At 37.8% G+C, this 17,015-nt stretch overlaps 1 protein-coding gene and 1 pseudogene across 1 annotated transcript; both read right to left on the bottom strand.

Moving 5' to 3' along the window:
• Window positions 1-5: 5 nt before the first annotated feature.
• On the bottom strand, window positions 6-3,539 carry LOC113088008 (interleukin-17 receptor A-like; annotated as a pseudogene).
• Window positions 3,540-13,318: 9,779 nt separating this feature from the next.
• LOC113088010 (ras-related and estrogen-regulated growth inhibitor-like protein) lies at window positions 13,319-16,612 on the bottom strand. Its single transcript, XM_026255677.1, has 5 exons — window positions 16,369-16,612; window positions 16,156-16,212; window positions 15,764-15,837; window positions 14,372-14,520; window positions 13,319-13,893 (listed from the first exon to the last, which is right to left on the bottom strand). The coding sequence occupies exons 1-5, from the start codon at window positions 16,418-16,420 to the stop codon at window positions 13,608-13,610; spliced, it is 618 nt and encodes a 205-aa protein (XP_026111462.1). The 5' UTR covers window positions 16,421-16,612; the 3' UTR covers window positions 13,319-13,607.
• Between the last annotated feature and the right edge of the window lie 403 nt (window positions 16,613-17,015).

Genomic DNA, 17,015 nt, shown 5'->3' with positions numbered 1-17,015 from the left:
GAGGGTTCCATTGGTCCTGGTTCAGCGAGGAGACATGGATAGATTTGTGGGTCTACTTGGGTCCCCAATACCAGCCACGCTGGGTAATTCAAGAGAACATTCCATTGGGGGATAATAGGAATGTCCACTGTGCTCTGGCTGGACTCTTGGATTAATAATCACCACAGATAACTCTTCAGGGTTCTCTTGAATCTGGGAATTACAGAGCAGACACTCTGGGCCTCTTGATTGATGTCTACCTCCTTCACCAAGGGATTGGGAGTCCGATGTTTAGCACAGGTTTAATTCAATAGATCGGCTGCATGGGGATCTCAAGATGGATCAGATTCCCCTCTTACTTCCTCCTCACTGGTCACACACTCTTTCTCAAACCAGTCTGGATTCTTTAAATTGGTGTGCCTGGAATGCTTCGATTGCGTTCCGTAAGGCTTCGCCCGAGGGGCAACTGAGTACTCGTCCTTTCCGATACCCTGATACAGTGCTTCACTCCCTGCTGAATACTTCTCCACATCGAGGATACGGAAATAGAGCTCCTCGAAATGCTCATCAGCTTATATTTGACCGCAATGTCAAACATAGACGGCACATCGCCTCACTGCTTATATCGTCAAAAGTAAGCCACCAAATACTTCCCGTAAGAAGCCGGACGCTGCATATCAGGTGTAATCAGCTGAAGGGCTAGAGTCAGCATATCACCGACGGGAGAGCGCACGTCTCCCGGAGGAGGATGCGAGGATCTCCACACATCGCCCCCCCACTTGGCCTGCACTCCTCGAAGCAAAGGACCAAGATCTTGTTTGACGACTGCTCAATCTGTCGCTTTTTTTCCTCAATCCACTGTAGCCGGCCGAGTGGTGCCAGAGCAAGTCGTGTCAAGTAGGTCCAGCATGACCTCAATGCCGCATTTGGCCCGCAGGAAGGCAACAAAGCTTCAAGACTATGTCTGTGTAAAGGGATGATCTCTGGAGTAGATGATTAATATGGATCGTGGGCCAGGTGCAACTGTGCTTCAAGAGGTGGTGGTTCCTGTTGCTTTTCTTCACCTAAATTAAAAAATCATTAAAAATTAGAACCAGGGACATTCCTTGAAAATTATTAGTTAATACTGCATATCAGTTGTAATTATTTCAGCCCTAGCACTATCTGTGCTAACTTCTAACCACAGGAAGTTCTCTGAAAGATATGACTGCCACTGTTGCGTAACACGATTAAAATCAGTCTTCGAAGATAAAAACATCCATCTTAAATGTCACTGCTTACCTTTCGGTGGTTTCCTGCGGCGCAAATAAATGGCACAAATTAAGAGGCACAATCCAACACAAATGATCTGAAGTGCTGAGTTATCCTCAGGAGGGCTTCTTGGTACTGTGGAACATACATACAGTATAAATCAGTAAAGTGGCATTATGTTGGTTGTTTTTTTAACCTTTTTTGTTCCTTGGTAATTTTAAAAGGTGATGTTTTCCCATACACACCAGGACCACATAATGTTAAAACTGAGATTTTTTGACCGACAGTCGCTGGCACACTTCTGGAAAAATGGCTGGATCTAAATAGCAAAAAAAAAAAAACACTATTAAATCAATACACTAGAACATAAGATTTGTTTTATATGTAATATTATTTTAGCAATGATATAACATGTTTGTTTAGACCAACACACCTGAACATCAAAAATACAGCAAGTACGTGACCAGTTCTCCAGGTTATATGTCACATTTAGTAATGACTTGCTCTCCTAAACATAAAAAAAACAGTTTTATATGCAGTCATATTATCTAGCCTTATTCATTTGGATATTTTTAAATAGACATACAGGTACAGTAAGATGTCTTACATTATAAAGAGTCTTCCTTTCGCTGTTGCTGTTGCACTTAAGAAAAACATTGTATTTTTCTGCATTCTCTCCAGGATTAAATGCAACATACAGAATATCCTTGCCGTTTACACCTGTGGTCCTTCCTACGGTAACATTGGGTCGCCATGTATCCCCTAAGCAACACATCAAACCAAATGAATCTCATAGGATAAGAAGTTGATACATACTTTAATACCTAAGGGTTCAGGGTTTCTAGGTGTATACATGTATTTGATTTGTAACCATTCATAAATAAGCTCTTCTCTCACCTCTCTCAAAACAGATTTTGGTCGTTCTCATCAAAGGATCGTCACAACCTGTGGTCACAGATCAAAACTGAGTTATAATTCGGAATATGTAGAAATATTAGATTTTTCTTTTGTTTAATTTGTCACTTACCTGGAACACTAACTTTTCTGTAAATATTGTAGTGGTGTGTTGTAAATTTGGCTTCGGAAGGTTGGAGACCGTCACAACATACGAGCTGTCTGGATCTACCACAACTTTATCTAAAGAAAAAGACCACTAGAAAAAAATCAGATCATACATTAGTATCTGTGAGAATAAATAGAATAAAAACTAAAAAATAAATAAATCAGTCTTGCCTTTTCACCAGCACTATTTCTCATGGTTTGAAAAACTTGGAGGAACTTGTAATGAACACACAGATGTTCCATTGGTTGATGACTTCAACACAGCAAACTCTGTTCCTTTCAAATGAACTATGCTTCCTGCAAAAATTGGGAGATAAATACTTATTGATATACAAAATGAAAATAAAGATCCGTTTACGCCTTTTTTTGAAATCATTAAATATAGAACATTTTCTTAGTATTGATACATTTAGCATTAAAAGATGTGATTTCTTTATTATGAACTTCATTATGGCTTTTTAATATAGGTCTAAATGTACAATTTAAAATGGTCCCTTAGCATTAAACTTTCAAGAATTTGTCCGATTAAATGGATTTTCACATCATCTAACACAGAGATCTAAGACTTATCTGAATGACACCCACCATCATCCCTTACTTTCCATTCTGCCACAATCACTGGCTCAAATCACCTTCCATATTGCTTCTTACATCAACATACACCGACAAATCATCCGGTTCACTGGGAGTGAAATCTGAAGGAATGAGCCATTCTTTATACAGGCAGTTATCTTGAGGAGGGAAATGATCAAACTTCAGTTAAAATATAACTCGCAACAACAAAGAATCCTAAAGAAAAATGAAAGCAGGACTCACTGAACTCTGCAGTGCACTGGACCTCCTGGAGAACGAGAAAGAAACAACAATGGCTCACACAAATATGACCCTCATTTAAAACTTGAATCCCCAAAGGGGCCATATCAGTGTCAACATAAACACATTTAACATATCTAAATAAATATCGAACACTTTCTGGTATCGGCAGGGCTTTATGTATTATCTTACCTCTTGTGTACAGTTCAGTGAGCGTCCATCATCCAGAAGTCGGAGATTCAGCACTACAGGTATGAAGGTGAAAAACACAACACCTTTCAGGTACAAGAACTTCATGATTCGAAACTACATAAATAAACCTCACTACAGCTAAACGGTACGTTTGAAAAAGTTTTTAATAGACGAATGAGTTCGACAGCGACAAAGGAGCACGGGCAAACAAGGTTGCGTGGGAGCAGGAAACTGCCGATTTATAAAAGCTTCCTGGAATAACTGTAATATGCAAAGCAGCTTGACTCACACCTCCTGGTTGCGTCGCGTCGTAGGCTACTGTACAGTTCGCGTTTTGTGCGTCATAGCAAGACAGGTAAAAATAGATAGTTTGTATTATTATTATTATTATTATTATTATTATACTAAATAGCTATAATTCACAAAAAAAACAAAAAAAAAAAACAAAGAGAACGAGAATAAAAATATGTCAGATCATAAGTGCCAGCATGACTTTATATTGGAAAAAGAAAAGATAAAAAGGTAAATAGGAGAGGAGTAAATTACTTTAAATAAATTAATACATAACCGTTAAAAAACCTTTTATAAATATTGTATAAAAGTAAAGGAACACATTTTTAATAAACTGTGGTTCCTTTTTGATTTTGTTTACATAATTTAAACGGTTGCTTTTCCACATGAGGGCGCTAGTTCACCACTGTGTGTACTGTATGAAGGCCTGTTAATGATCAGTCTGCTAAAATATTTTGTTTCTAGTTTTCGTGAAAGCACATAAAAATAGATATTAACCTATACAGATGTCAGTCCCGATAAATGTGGTAATGTAGTAATTTCTACTAGAAAAAAAAAATTACTTGTATGGAAACATAAATATAACTCACACCCTTGGTTACCTATGCCGAAATCCTGAAATATTAATCTTTTTTTTATCATCATAACACACCTCTTGCAACATGGAGGCAGCATCAAATAAATAATAATAATAATTTTCTGATTTTCTGATTGCCCTCCTTTTTTAAATGAGTGTTCAAAAAGACACACTATGAAAATGTAACTATGAATGGGATTACAAAAGCCACAGATTACTAAAATGACGCACAGCTGTATGCAAGCAGAGCTGAAATTCACTCAGGCTACATGCTTTTTGTGACTCTATATGTTTAATTCAAACACAATTCAACCTATTATTCTCAAAACTTCTCATTATTAGACCTTCAATGCTGAAGTGAATGAACAGAGATCATTAAAGCTGGAGTGTCTGCTCAGGTGATCTGTAACAGTCACAGTGTCAATCTTTGTACTGCAACCGAACCCAGAGTACAGATCAGCCAGTCTAGATGAGGGCCAGACAACACACTGTCCCAGTATCAAAATCCTCAGATTAACCATGGCAACACAGAATGAGGGCTACCCACACCTAGCCCAGGTGTGCACGCTCCTGTTTTCAACTACTGGCCGGAGATTAGAGGAATATAGGGCGCTAACATGTTGCATCTTGGGATTTGAGGGGAATTGTTTGGATACTTCCATGCAGGTTGGACAAAAACGTTGACTTCTATTAAAAAAAATACTGTCTTTAATCTCATCCATCATTCCGGCACCTAAGAAGTTACAGTCAAACTTTTGTGAAATCATGACAAATAGGCTAGAAGCATCATTAGTCTCAGTAATCTTGTACTGTTTTACCATCTAAATAAGTTTGACTCAACTTGTGTAACGTAAGTTTATACAGAATGCAGGCTACTATATTTAAGAACGATATGAGCTCAATATTTTTTTCTGAACATCAACAAGAAATTAGAGGCTTTTCTATAGGTTCAGTGTTTTACAGTCATGAAGTTTATTATGATTGCTAGTCATGCATTGTCAGAAAATGCACCTTTAAAAACAGTTGGGTTAAAACATGTCACGTTTATCGCTTCTCTGTGATGAGATCACCTGTTTAAGTTAAAATATGGAAAAAATTGTGGACTGACTTTGACTGAACATTACAGCAACCAATAAAGCGCCTGATTAAGACTGACAAGTCTGTGCTTTGACTGAATGTTGCTAACATACTGGAGCCGGATCTTCTGAAATAAGAAGATATCCTTTTTTACCTTCTGTCAGATGTGTACGCCACTGATTTCCAAACGTATGTTCCACTTAAACTTTATACCGACAATGAAATGAGGAAGGTGTCCGAATCTGAGAAGCTGTGATTGCTTTATAATGCCAAAAGTGCACTTAGGATGTCACTGGCATTCAGACAAAATGGAAGTCGGCCATACGTGTTCTTCCTTAAGTGCCCTTAAATGTTCGAAACACTGCCAACAGTGATTTTACCTCTCAGATGTGTAGATGAAGCATGAAAAATGCAGCTATGATCACTTTTAAATGAACACGCCATGATTTCATTAATCAAAGATAAATACTAGGAGGAGCTGATTAATAACACAACCTAGTTTATCTTTCTGTATGAGAATCCAGCACATAAAACAGAGAGTGAACAGTCATCGTCAAACAGACACTGTTAGAGTGGGTCCAGCCACACTTAAAATTAATATAAAACTATTAAAGCATTTCTTTTTAAACAAAGAAGTGTACTAGTTTTTAAAAATGCCAGCAAACAGCAAAATACTTAACAGTAAAATAACTCAAAGCAGGACACTGTGGACTAGATGAACAACATAAAAGTAATATCCATGATCTGTTTAAGGGCCAGTGTCGGTGGTCCGTTTATGAGATCCTCTCTTTTTATTTGGAATACTTTATTCAGCGTTCAGAAGATTTATCGTCCATAGCAATGTTGTATACCAGATTGCATATCCATTCCAGGTTATTGAAACTGGTGCTACTTTCACTGCACTGCATGGACCTGATTGTTTGCGTTTCTGTTATCAGTGTTACCAAAAATGACTGTGTTTATTTAGCAGAAGCTTTATGATAATAAACAGGTAAAATGATAAAAGTCAAATCGATCTTATCCAAATTTGAATTTAGTGACAGGATTGTAGCCTTCATTATTCCTTATCTCACAATAATGTTTATCTTTAGCATAAAAGGAGATGAAGACACAGAAGAATGAGGACTCTATTGTGTAAATGATTTGTTCTGCTGTGCACAGGGAAGGACTAAAATTGGTGACTTTCAGGAACAAACTAAGGCTTTGAGAGTCTCCAGAGTTCTGTCAGTAGGCCTACATTCTGTTATGCACCCAGACATATTTCACATATGTGACCCTGGACCACAAACCAGTCTTAAGTTGCTGGGGTATATTTTAAGCAATAGCCAAAAAGACATTATATGGGTCAAAATGATCGATTTTCCTTTCATGGCCAAAATCATTAGAATATTAAGTAAAGATCATGTTCCATGAAGACGTTTTGTAAATTTCCTACCATAAATATATCAAAACCTAATTTTTAATTAGTAATATGCATTGCTTAGAACTTAATTTGGACAAAGTTAAAGGTGATTTTCTCAGTATTTAGATTTTTTTTTTTGGCACCCTCAGATTCCAGATTTTCAAATAGTTGCCAAATATTGTCCGATCCTAACAAACTACACATCAAATGAAAGCTTATTTATTCAGTTATCAGATGATGTATGAATCTTAATTTCGAGAAATTGACCCTTATGAGTGGTTTTGTTGGGGAAGTTGTGGCCTGGTGGTTAGAGAGTTTGACTCCTGAACCTATAGGGTTGTGGGTTCGAATCTCGGGCCGGCAATAACATGACTTAGGTGCCCTTGAGCAAGGCATCGAACCCCAAACTGCTCCCTGGGCGCCGCAGCATAAATGGCTGCCCACTGCTCTGGGTGTGTGTGTGTGTGTGTGTGTGTGTGTGTTCAGTGCTGTCTGTGTGTGCACTATGGATGGGTTAAATGCAGAGCATGAATTCTGAGTATGGGTCACCATACTTGGCTGAATTTCACGTCACTTTCACCTTTGTGGTCCAGGGTCACAAATTTGATGAAACCATGACAAATATTTATCAAGTTGATTAAATTTTTCCAATAAAATTTAATTCACAACATAAAATTCCTGAAAATGTCCAACGCTGCTATAGTCTCAACCCCTTGTTTGCTGGAATGGAACAGAATATTATCTTGATGGGTATGAGTGGGTCGCTATAATCTCTGTACCATTGCCTCCTCCCGCTGCGCTCTGCTCAGGGCCCGGAGAAGAATGGAGTCCCACAAGATCTCCTGAAAGTAAACTTTGTGTCCTGAAGGAGATTTGGCAGGGATGGCAGAACTGGATAGGACAGCTCACACTTTGGCTCCAGTAACTTGCTGGCCTTTCAAAAAGCACACTTATATAACCAGCTTGCATGTCAGGTTTACCTAAATGAAGTTATTTGGAAATAAATGTGCCTCAACCTCATCAAAAACTTAGCTTCTCCACCAATGGCATTAAATGAAGTCTCAGTTCAAATCTACAGGCTTCCTCTCTTTATGCTGTTCCACTCCGCTACATTCCCAGCATACCAGAGCTGGGTTAAACCCACCATAACGCTGCTGAGAGCCACTGTTCCTTATCTCAGCACACATACCTGCAGTCTGGATGTGTGGTTGTGGCAGTACGCTCCAGTTCGCGACTGGGTCTGAATGGCTGCGTGCTATCTGTGCCATCTCTGCACTCACTTCCCGGCAGTGTGCTAGATTGAAACGCAGCTGCTGCCAATTCTTACCTTTAAACCTGAGTGCCATGAGTTTAAAGTGTCTGTAAATAAAATCAGGTCTGTTAAGATTTTTCCTCCTGTGATACAGCAAGTCAAAAGGAAGTTACACTGTAGAACTCTGTTTTAGTGTTTAAAAGAATACCGTATATTCCGGACTATAAGTGGCACTTTTTTTCATAGTTTGGCTGGTCCTGCGACTTATAGTCAGGTGCGACTTATTTATCAAAATTAATTTGACATGACTGGAGAGAAATGAACTAAGAGAAAACATTACCGTCTCCAGCCGCCAGAGGGCGCTCTATGCTGCTCAGTGCTCCTGTAGTCTACACTGAAGACATAGAGCGCCCTCTCGCGGCTGTAGAAGGTAATGTTTTCTCTTGGTTCTTGGATATAAATAAATGCGTTGTATAGTCCAGTGCAACTTATATATGTTTTTTGCTCGTCAAGACGTATTTTTGGACTGATGCGACTTAGATACTTAGGTGTGACTTATAGTCTGAAAAAAACTGTAATTAGAAACAATTCAGGTCATTCAAATGGGGCAATACTGATTTTAACTGTAAGTGGGTCATAAAAATATAGGCTTTAGATTTAAATACTGTCTGCTCATGAACAGCATGGGAAAAACAAATATAAAAATATAAAATGTGTTATTTTTATGTTATGTATTATATATATATATATAAATATTATGTTATATATGTATGTTACCTCTTGTGTCCGAAAGGCCTCACCTGCTTTTAGATGATGAACAACCACCTAAACCAGTTTGAAACTGCCTCTAATCCTAAATAAACACTTTCAACCAGCTAGAAACCGTGTTAAGCCAGCTACCATGTGAACTTTGAAGTATGTTAGCAGCATTACATCACAATGCAGTGAAAGGATCTGTAATCTCGCTGTGTATTCCCCACCACACTCTCCATCTTCTTATTGTCATGTGAGCACACAGAAAGTGCGTATTCTTGTCTCCACTTTGCGTTCCACACACATGCGCTAATGTGATAATGTGTCTTAAACAAATCAACCTCCCTCTGAACTTAACATATATCAGCTTCTCATGCCACCAATAGAACATACATGAATGTGGTAAAAATGCATCAAATGTGGGTCAATAAAAGTTTAGAACAGTCCAGTCCTTTTGATGTGGGGGCCAGAATCTGTTGCCCCATTCATCCAGACAGAATGGGATGCATTTAAAAACACTGCAAAGATTATCATTACAACATCAGTACCACAACACACTGAACTCAAGCACTGGGTCCTCTGGCAGAAATGAATCAAAGAATCATTTTCGCCTGTGCTAATCAGAACCATATGTAAGGTCTTTATTCTGCAGGCCTCATCAAAGAGATTCCAGCCTGCTGCTGCAAGGCAATCTCTTGGCTCAACTATGAATTAGCTTTCAGCCATTATGGTTTATGGTGCGCATGGTACTTTCTTTCCATCTCCTTCTCAGGCAACGTGTTGTTTTTGTAAGAAGAACACACGCAAGGTGCAGTGACGGTGGAAATGAAAACACAATCGCAAGTCTCTCTTTACATTAACAATCCAGACGTTCATGAATCCCCACGTCCAAATCACCCCACACTGAATTCCAGCGGATGTGCTGTTAATGAATGGCTAATCACTCCTAGCTTTCATTAGCATGGCTTGTGTAAACACGTTTAATGAGAGACTGATTGTTACATGTTTGTGATTAATAGTTACTGTTACAAATACACATCAATAGCTTGTTTATCATGGTCACAAAAAAGTTTTTAACAGATTTTAGTTAGCCCACTCCATAAGATGGTCCATATTTTATACGCAATCACAAATTCAGTTTACAATGTGATTACAATATTATATATATATTTGACCCCCTCTTTTAATGAAGATGGAGAATGTGATATAGTAACTATAAGGATAATGATTTTGTTTAAAAAAAATCTATCTAAATATAAAAGAACAGCAACCAAATCACAGCTATAATGATACTGACACAGAGAAAAGACATTTGCTGGAATCACTTTAAGAGTTTTTTTTTTTCTCAAAAACATTGACAGCCAATCAGAATCCAGTTTTATTGTTCTTGTTGTGAATGGACCTTTAAGATTTAAGACTTAGATGATTCATTTAGAAGCACTGAGAGGGAAATGTGAGAATCATTTTTACATCAGCACACCTGCTCTGCCAGTGCGTCATCCTCTATGGAGGTAAAAGACAGTACTTCCATCCGAGATGGGTACATGCTCTGTTGCGTACAGGTAATTTTGCGTGCCGGCCCAGGCTGTGTTTTGCTTTGGTCAGGTGTTGAGGATCCGCTGAAGATCCAGCGTTTGCCAAGAACACCTGAAGATGGGTCACGCGCGAGTTCACATCTGAGGCTTGAACGGCAAATCTCCCATAACTGCTCCCTTGCTTTCCAGCAACACCACTTTCTTTTGAGTTTTCTGCTGCTCATCCGTCCACATGTTTGCACATGTAAACACACACACCACCCATCCTCTCCATGGGCTCTTCTCCACCTGTGCCAAATACCTTCAGTGCCACTTTACTGGGTGAGTGATGATAGCATGAAAATATTATTTATAATGATAACGGAGTTTAAGGTGGGAGGATAAGTCTAAGATATGACAGCATGTTTCTCTTCTTTTTACTCTTTTTACAGTACAACAAAATAATAACAAGAGTATTAAGATGACTAACTATGCCGTTCATTTGAATCTTCATAGCTAAGACGTGAAAGCTGCGATAGAAGAAAAATCGAGGTGAGTTAATGCCACTCTGATCAAATGTCACTGTTGCAATCATCAAAATTTCAGTCGTACTTCCATAATCATAACCTTATCCCTGCAAAAACTGAATACAGTGTTATTAAATATTATTATACACAAAATCAAATGTTAAAAAAGCACCTCGACAAATAAATTGAGCAATTCGACTACAGCTGCCGATGGAAAGGCCAAAGTAGTTGAAATTTAAAGGTAAAGTTAGGTATTTGTGCACAACTAGTGACAACTAACATAGTAAAGTCAATAAAGACTGTCAAACTAATTTCAAAAACTACCCTTGTCAACCTTTGTTTGGATAAACAGACTTAATATGTTGGGCCAAACTGAGTCACTCAAACAAATAGATTGCAGTTCCATTTGGCATCACTAGAGGCACTAAAATGGTATCCATCTACTGTATTCCAAACAGGATAAATTCGCCTCCAAAGGCCACTTCAGAGTGAGGACAATCACTTTGAGCACAAACCGAAGTGCTCAAAACTGTCCGCTTGAAGCGTCCCTTCGGAACTAAGGATTTTAAAACGTACAACTGTAACTATAACATTAAATTCTGTTTGGTTGACAGGCCCAGTAGATTGGTCTTACTTGACGAAAATAATGGTAAGCTTGAAAACACATTTAGATATTAATTGGAAGAAAGTGCATGGTTCTTCTCCTTAGAAGAAAGGGGAGTTTGCAATACACTTAAAAGTGAAATTCCCAGCATGCTAAGCTGTTTGAGAGTGTTTATCCAGGAATCAATACGTGATGACAAGACCCTTATAAGCAAACACCTTGTGTTTCATATCTCCTTTTGAATCAATGCTGTACAAACAGCCATCTGCTCCTCTCCCCTATGTTGATAAAGGGGTTTCTTGTCTTCTGCAGGTATGAGAACTAGAGGGACCCAATCCACAGTCTGGTGCTCAAATATTACTCATCATAACTTGCTGTTTTTGGAAACTGTCATGCTGAATATTGGCCAGATGTCCAAAGGGTCAACAAAAGACATAATAGCTTGTCTTGGGCATTGTCACTTGCCAAAATAATAAGAGTTTAGACCTTCTATTGCCAGTGTGAGGAGCCAGAAGCAACATAGGTTGACCTTTTATACCATCAGTTAACTGCGTCATAGTTTTAATAGCAACAGTAAATAGTTCATAGTGCATATTGTACAGTATGCAAGAATTCCATTAAACAAAAAGTTAAAGGGATAGTTCACCTAAATATTATCGGTCTTTAATTACTTAGCCTCATATCTTTCCAAACCCATAAAACCTTTGTTCATCTTCGAAACATAAATGAAGATAATTTTGATGAAATCCAAGAGCTTTCTGACTCTGCATAGACAGCAAGGGAACTACCACATTCAAGGACTAGAAGCGTTGAAAGGACATTGTTAAAAGGCCATATGACATAAGAGGTTTAACTTGAGTTTTAGGAAGCTACAAGAATTCTTTTTATGTGCAAAGAAAACAAAAATCACTCTGTGTCCCCATTCACAAGAGTACCTTGCTGATTATGCAAGGACAGAAAGCTCTCGGATTTCATAAAAAATATCTTCATTTGTGTTCCGTAGATGAATGAAGGTCTTAGTGGTTTGGAATGACATGAGGCTGGGTAATTAATGACAGAACTATCCCTTTAAGTAATCTGCAATTTGTAATGTGTATCTGTGAATTTGTAGAACAAAATTACAACCAGCTGAGTGATTCATCGTTAATTTTATTAGTGCTTTTCAAAACCTCCGTCTGTTCATCATTATCTCCTCACTGTAATGTCAACTGTAAATCAATTTGCCGAAGCAATTCTGTTGCATAATATTAAAGATAATGCCATTCTGGTGAACATTTCAGAAAAACTTTTCAATAAGACATATCTATCACTTATTTTCTGGTCAGGGCCGTTGTTCAACTTTGAGTGAACAAATACCTTTCAATGTGAATTCGTAGAAAATGGAAAGATATTTGGTGAAAATGGTCACATTTAAATGCACATATCCATAAATCATTCAAAATCGATAAACATTATGGCTTGTCATTGTCACATCATTTAGAAAGTGTTTAAATTACATCAAACAGCAAGGGAGGATTTTCATATACTGCACAAACAAATGGTACGTAAAACACAAGAAACATTTGATCTATGACTACACAACAAGCTAACTAACAGTTCACAACCTCAGAGTTCACTTTGACTTGGCAGCTGAAATATCAGTGATGTTCTTAGTTGTTCTTTTTAAATCTGACATTTAAACATCCTTAGAAGCGATTAAAGAAACATTTAAGGCAAAAAGCTGTACACAAAAGGAAGAAAATTATGTTATTATATTTTGCATTAACAAAATTTGCATTATTTTAAATGTTTTACACTGTGACGTTATTTTTGATAAGAAATGGGCACATTTTGTCATTGCCACAATGTAAAAATCTCATTACCATAATGAGTCCAGATTTATTTTATTTTAGTGCAATCCTAAAATATTACACACACACACACACACACACACACACACACACACACATATACACACACATACATATATACATACATATATATATATATATATATATATATATATATATATATATATATATATATATATATATATTTATTTTTTCATTGCGGCAATGAGAAATTATGAAGTAAATGACATGAGAATATTGCTCCAAATGCAAAATGGTTTTAAAACAGGCTTAATTTTCTTGAAGCAAAGAAAATGTTTGTTTACTTTTGATTTTAGGGTGAAGTGTGTTCATGTTCTTGATGTGTTTCATAAGATTTACCTGGTAATGACAGTGTGGCATTAACAATAAGCGGTAAGGAATTATATAAACAACGGCGGCACATCTCATACGTCAGTCCAGTAACAATTGTCCAAGTTGATTTTTAAACAGATTTCCGCCTTTTTCCGAAGACATTGTTGATGAGTTTGGCCATAGACTTTGAACCGCTAGGGCGACGGCGCCGCTCCTTGGCCCTGCCTCCCAGACTGGCATTGCGCACGATCTTGGAGAACATGAGTAGCACCTCCTGGTAGTGCTCCGCAGCAGACAGCTCGTAAAACTGACAGCGGCGCTCGGACGCCAACTTCTGGCCTTCCTCCCTGTCCACTTCCCGCATATGGCACAAATCTTGCTTATTGCCCACCAGGAAAATCACAGAGTCTGTGTCCCTGTTGTCACAAAAGAAAAAAAACATCACTGAAGATGCTTAATTTACATGAACCAATGTGATAGGAGCAAAAAGAAACTCCCAAAAGCATATAAATGACAAATAAACAAATAAATGTCAATTGTGAATAGAAAAAATCCCAAGTGAAAGCAGAAGGCCATTCAATATTCCACTTATTTCTACTATAAAGTGAACTTCTCAAATGCATCTACTTAATCATTGAAAATTTCTCAATAGCTAAGACTAGACTAAAAATAGATGTTTTTCAATGAATCTACAGCACGAGTCCCTGAGTCACCAGCTCATCCGCCCATCAGAATCACCCACATACGCAATTCAACAATCTTCCTCAATATGAACCGAAGCTGGTGAATTATGGGGATCCACATAACACCAACACTCATATGGACAGAAATAGGCTCATCTTCTGCTGCCCGAGGGTGTTGTTGTGAACAGCATGTACTGAGAGTGACCACTACCTTTTAGAGCCTCCCAGATGAAGCTCTCGGATCAGGTGCACTATGGCTTTGGCTGTGAGGAAAGAGGAACGATCGCTGATGTCGTAAATGACCACAAAGCCGTCGGCCCAATGGATCTGATCGTTGAGCGTGGACTTCCCCTCGCATGGCTGCACAAAGAAATCAGACATCCAGATATGTTTGATAGTCTTTAAAGGAATATTGCTTTACATACTTTAATCCACACAACTCTAGTCCATCAGTGTGTTTGTGAGAAACAAATCCATCATCAAGGTGTTTTCACTTCAAACGTTTGCTTCGATCCAAATACCAGTCCATAATCTATGATAATGCTTAATAATCTCCCGTTGTCCTCGCATATAAAACCCACCAACATATTTATGTAGAACAGTTTTGGACTGTTTTTCCCCTTGTAAAAGGTGCTTAATCTGTGAATATTGTTTTTATACCTGAAGAGGATTTATTTTGCCAAGAAGCTATATTATAGGTACAGGGCTCATATTTTAGCTGGAAGCATTGATTTGAAGTTTAAAAACATCTCCATCATGTATTTGTTTCTTTCAAACATGCAGGTTTTCGCTTTATAAGACATTCATTGATGGACTATTTAGATGTTTTATCAGCTGTTTGGACTCTCATTCTGACGGCACCCATTCACTGCAGAGGATCCATTGGTGAGCAAGTAAAGTAATGCAAAAATTCTCTAAAACTGTTGCGATGGAGAAATAAACTCATTTACATATTGTATGGCCTGATATTGATTAAACGTTCGGCAAATGTTCAATGATGTGTGAATTATTCCTGTAAATCATCCAAAAATTGGCTCCATTCACTTCTATTTTAACCTTGATTTCTGCTGCTTTAACGAAAACTAAGGACAAGACTAAATTATTTTGCCTGGAAATCTACATTTATGCCACAAATACTGTTGATTAAGCTTAATGAACCAGCAATATGATTAAATGGGATTGTGAGGAAAAACAGGATAATCAACCGGACCCCCAAGACGCACAGATGGTATCCAATCACATAATGGGCAACAGATTGATTAAATAATTGGATTTTATCCAAGTGGAAAACACACTCATCCTCCTAGACTATATTTACTGTATTTTGACCACATTAATAATATATACAAAGCTCAGGGAGGAAAGATATTTAAAAAATACACACTACATCTTTTATTAACTCACTCCTGTGTGGTAATGTGAGGTTTATTTATATCAAGTAATAATATAAGCATTCAGGCCTAATATAATCTTACAGGGCAGAGATCACCGGAATTTGCACAGTAGTCATGCTCACTTTAGCATACTAAACCATATGGTGCTTTATCAACGCACTGCCTTGATTATGACAGAAGTATATATACACATTTGCATATCTACATACCTGAGAACAGGGGTCATACAGTTCAAGATTAAGTTGTCTTCCATCTATAGACATGTGCTTTCTGTAAATGCACTCTAAAGGCAAGAAGAGATCACATCAGACACAAAAGATTCCTGCACACACAGTAAACTGCTGTGATTCACTGGCATGCTGTGTGTTTTCAACTTGGCACTGCAACCATTTGTGCCAGTGCATGCTCTTATTCCTGGGTGGTCGATTTCCAGACATAAGAACATGCATTCAAACTTAAAACACACAAGTGGTATTTTCAGTGACCTTTGCAAACGTTTGGTTCCACCCACTATATATGTCATCAGCCCTGCACACATTTCCAATCCTATAAATTGAACTTCTCTGCTCAACAATAGTAAAAATATGAAAAACAATTATACCTGATGATGATGCATATTCTCCAATAAATCTCCTGGTTAGAAACCGAACAATAAGTGCTGTAGAGAAGAACGTAGAGAAGAAAACTAAATAAGAAACATATTTTTGTAATTTGTAATGCATGGCTAACATTGATGAAATACGCATTTTTATAGGATTTTTAGGTACAGAAATGCACAAATATAACAGAAATATATATATATAAATAGACATACCTGATTTCCCGACACCCTCGGATCCCAGAACTGCAACTTTTATGTCATTCATTATGATTCTTTGAAACGCTTCCAGTGCGCAAAGGAATGAAACTCAAACGAGTCGATTCTGTTCAACGCACGCTCCACATTACAGTCACTGTGCCGAACGCTTTTAAAAACAGTGGAGACTGAAAGAGAGAACGGCCCGATGCATCCTCTGGTCGATCAGGTGGTCGTCTGACTCGCACTGTACGCTCGCGCTGCCTCTCAGCTCGCGCATTCGCAGGATTCTGACGCCACGGTGACGCAAGCCGCAGCTGGTGCCAAAACATCGCAGGATCCTGTATGTGGACGGCTGAAAGGGGCGCGCTTTGTTTTTGTTTTGCCAATTTGCGGTTGCATTTGATTCATTGTTGTCCTCATCAACTTTTAGTTCTTGTATGAAATGCGAAAACCATTATGATATGAAAAAAAGACTATAAACATTTAAAAGGCTAAATACAATAACAAATAATCACTTTAAATAATGTTAATGCAAACTGAACAATTTAGCTTTAGATTTAAAGAAGAGGTCTCATTTATGATGAGTAAGACGAGCCATTAATATTATAGACGACCTAAATGTATAATAAACAGTATATAGAAAACGATAACAGTTATACATT

This window comes from Carassius auratus, unplaced genomic scaffold, assembly GCF_003368295.1.
Source record: "Carassius auratus strain Wakin unplaced genomic scaffold, ASM336829v1 scaf_tig00045620, whole genome shotgun sequence".
NCBI classification, from domain to species: domain Eukaryota; kingdom Metazoa; phylum Chordata; class Actinopteri; order Cypriniformes; family Cyprinidae; genus Carassius; species Carassius auratus.
This window is presented reverse-complemented; position numbering and strand designations above follow the sequence as displayed.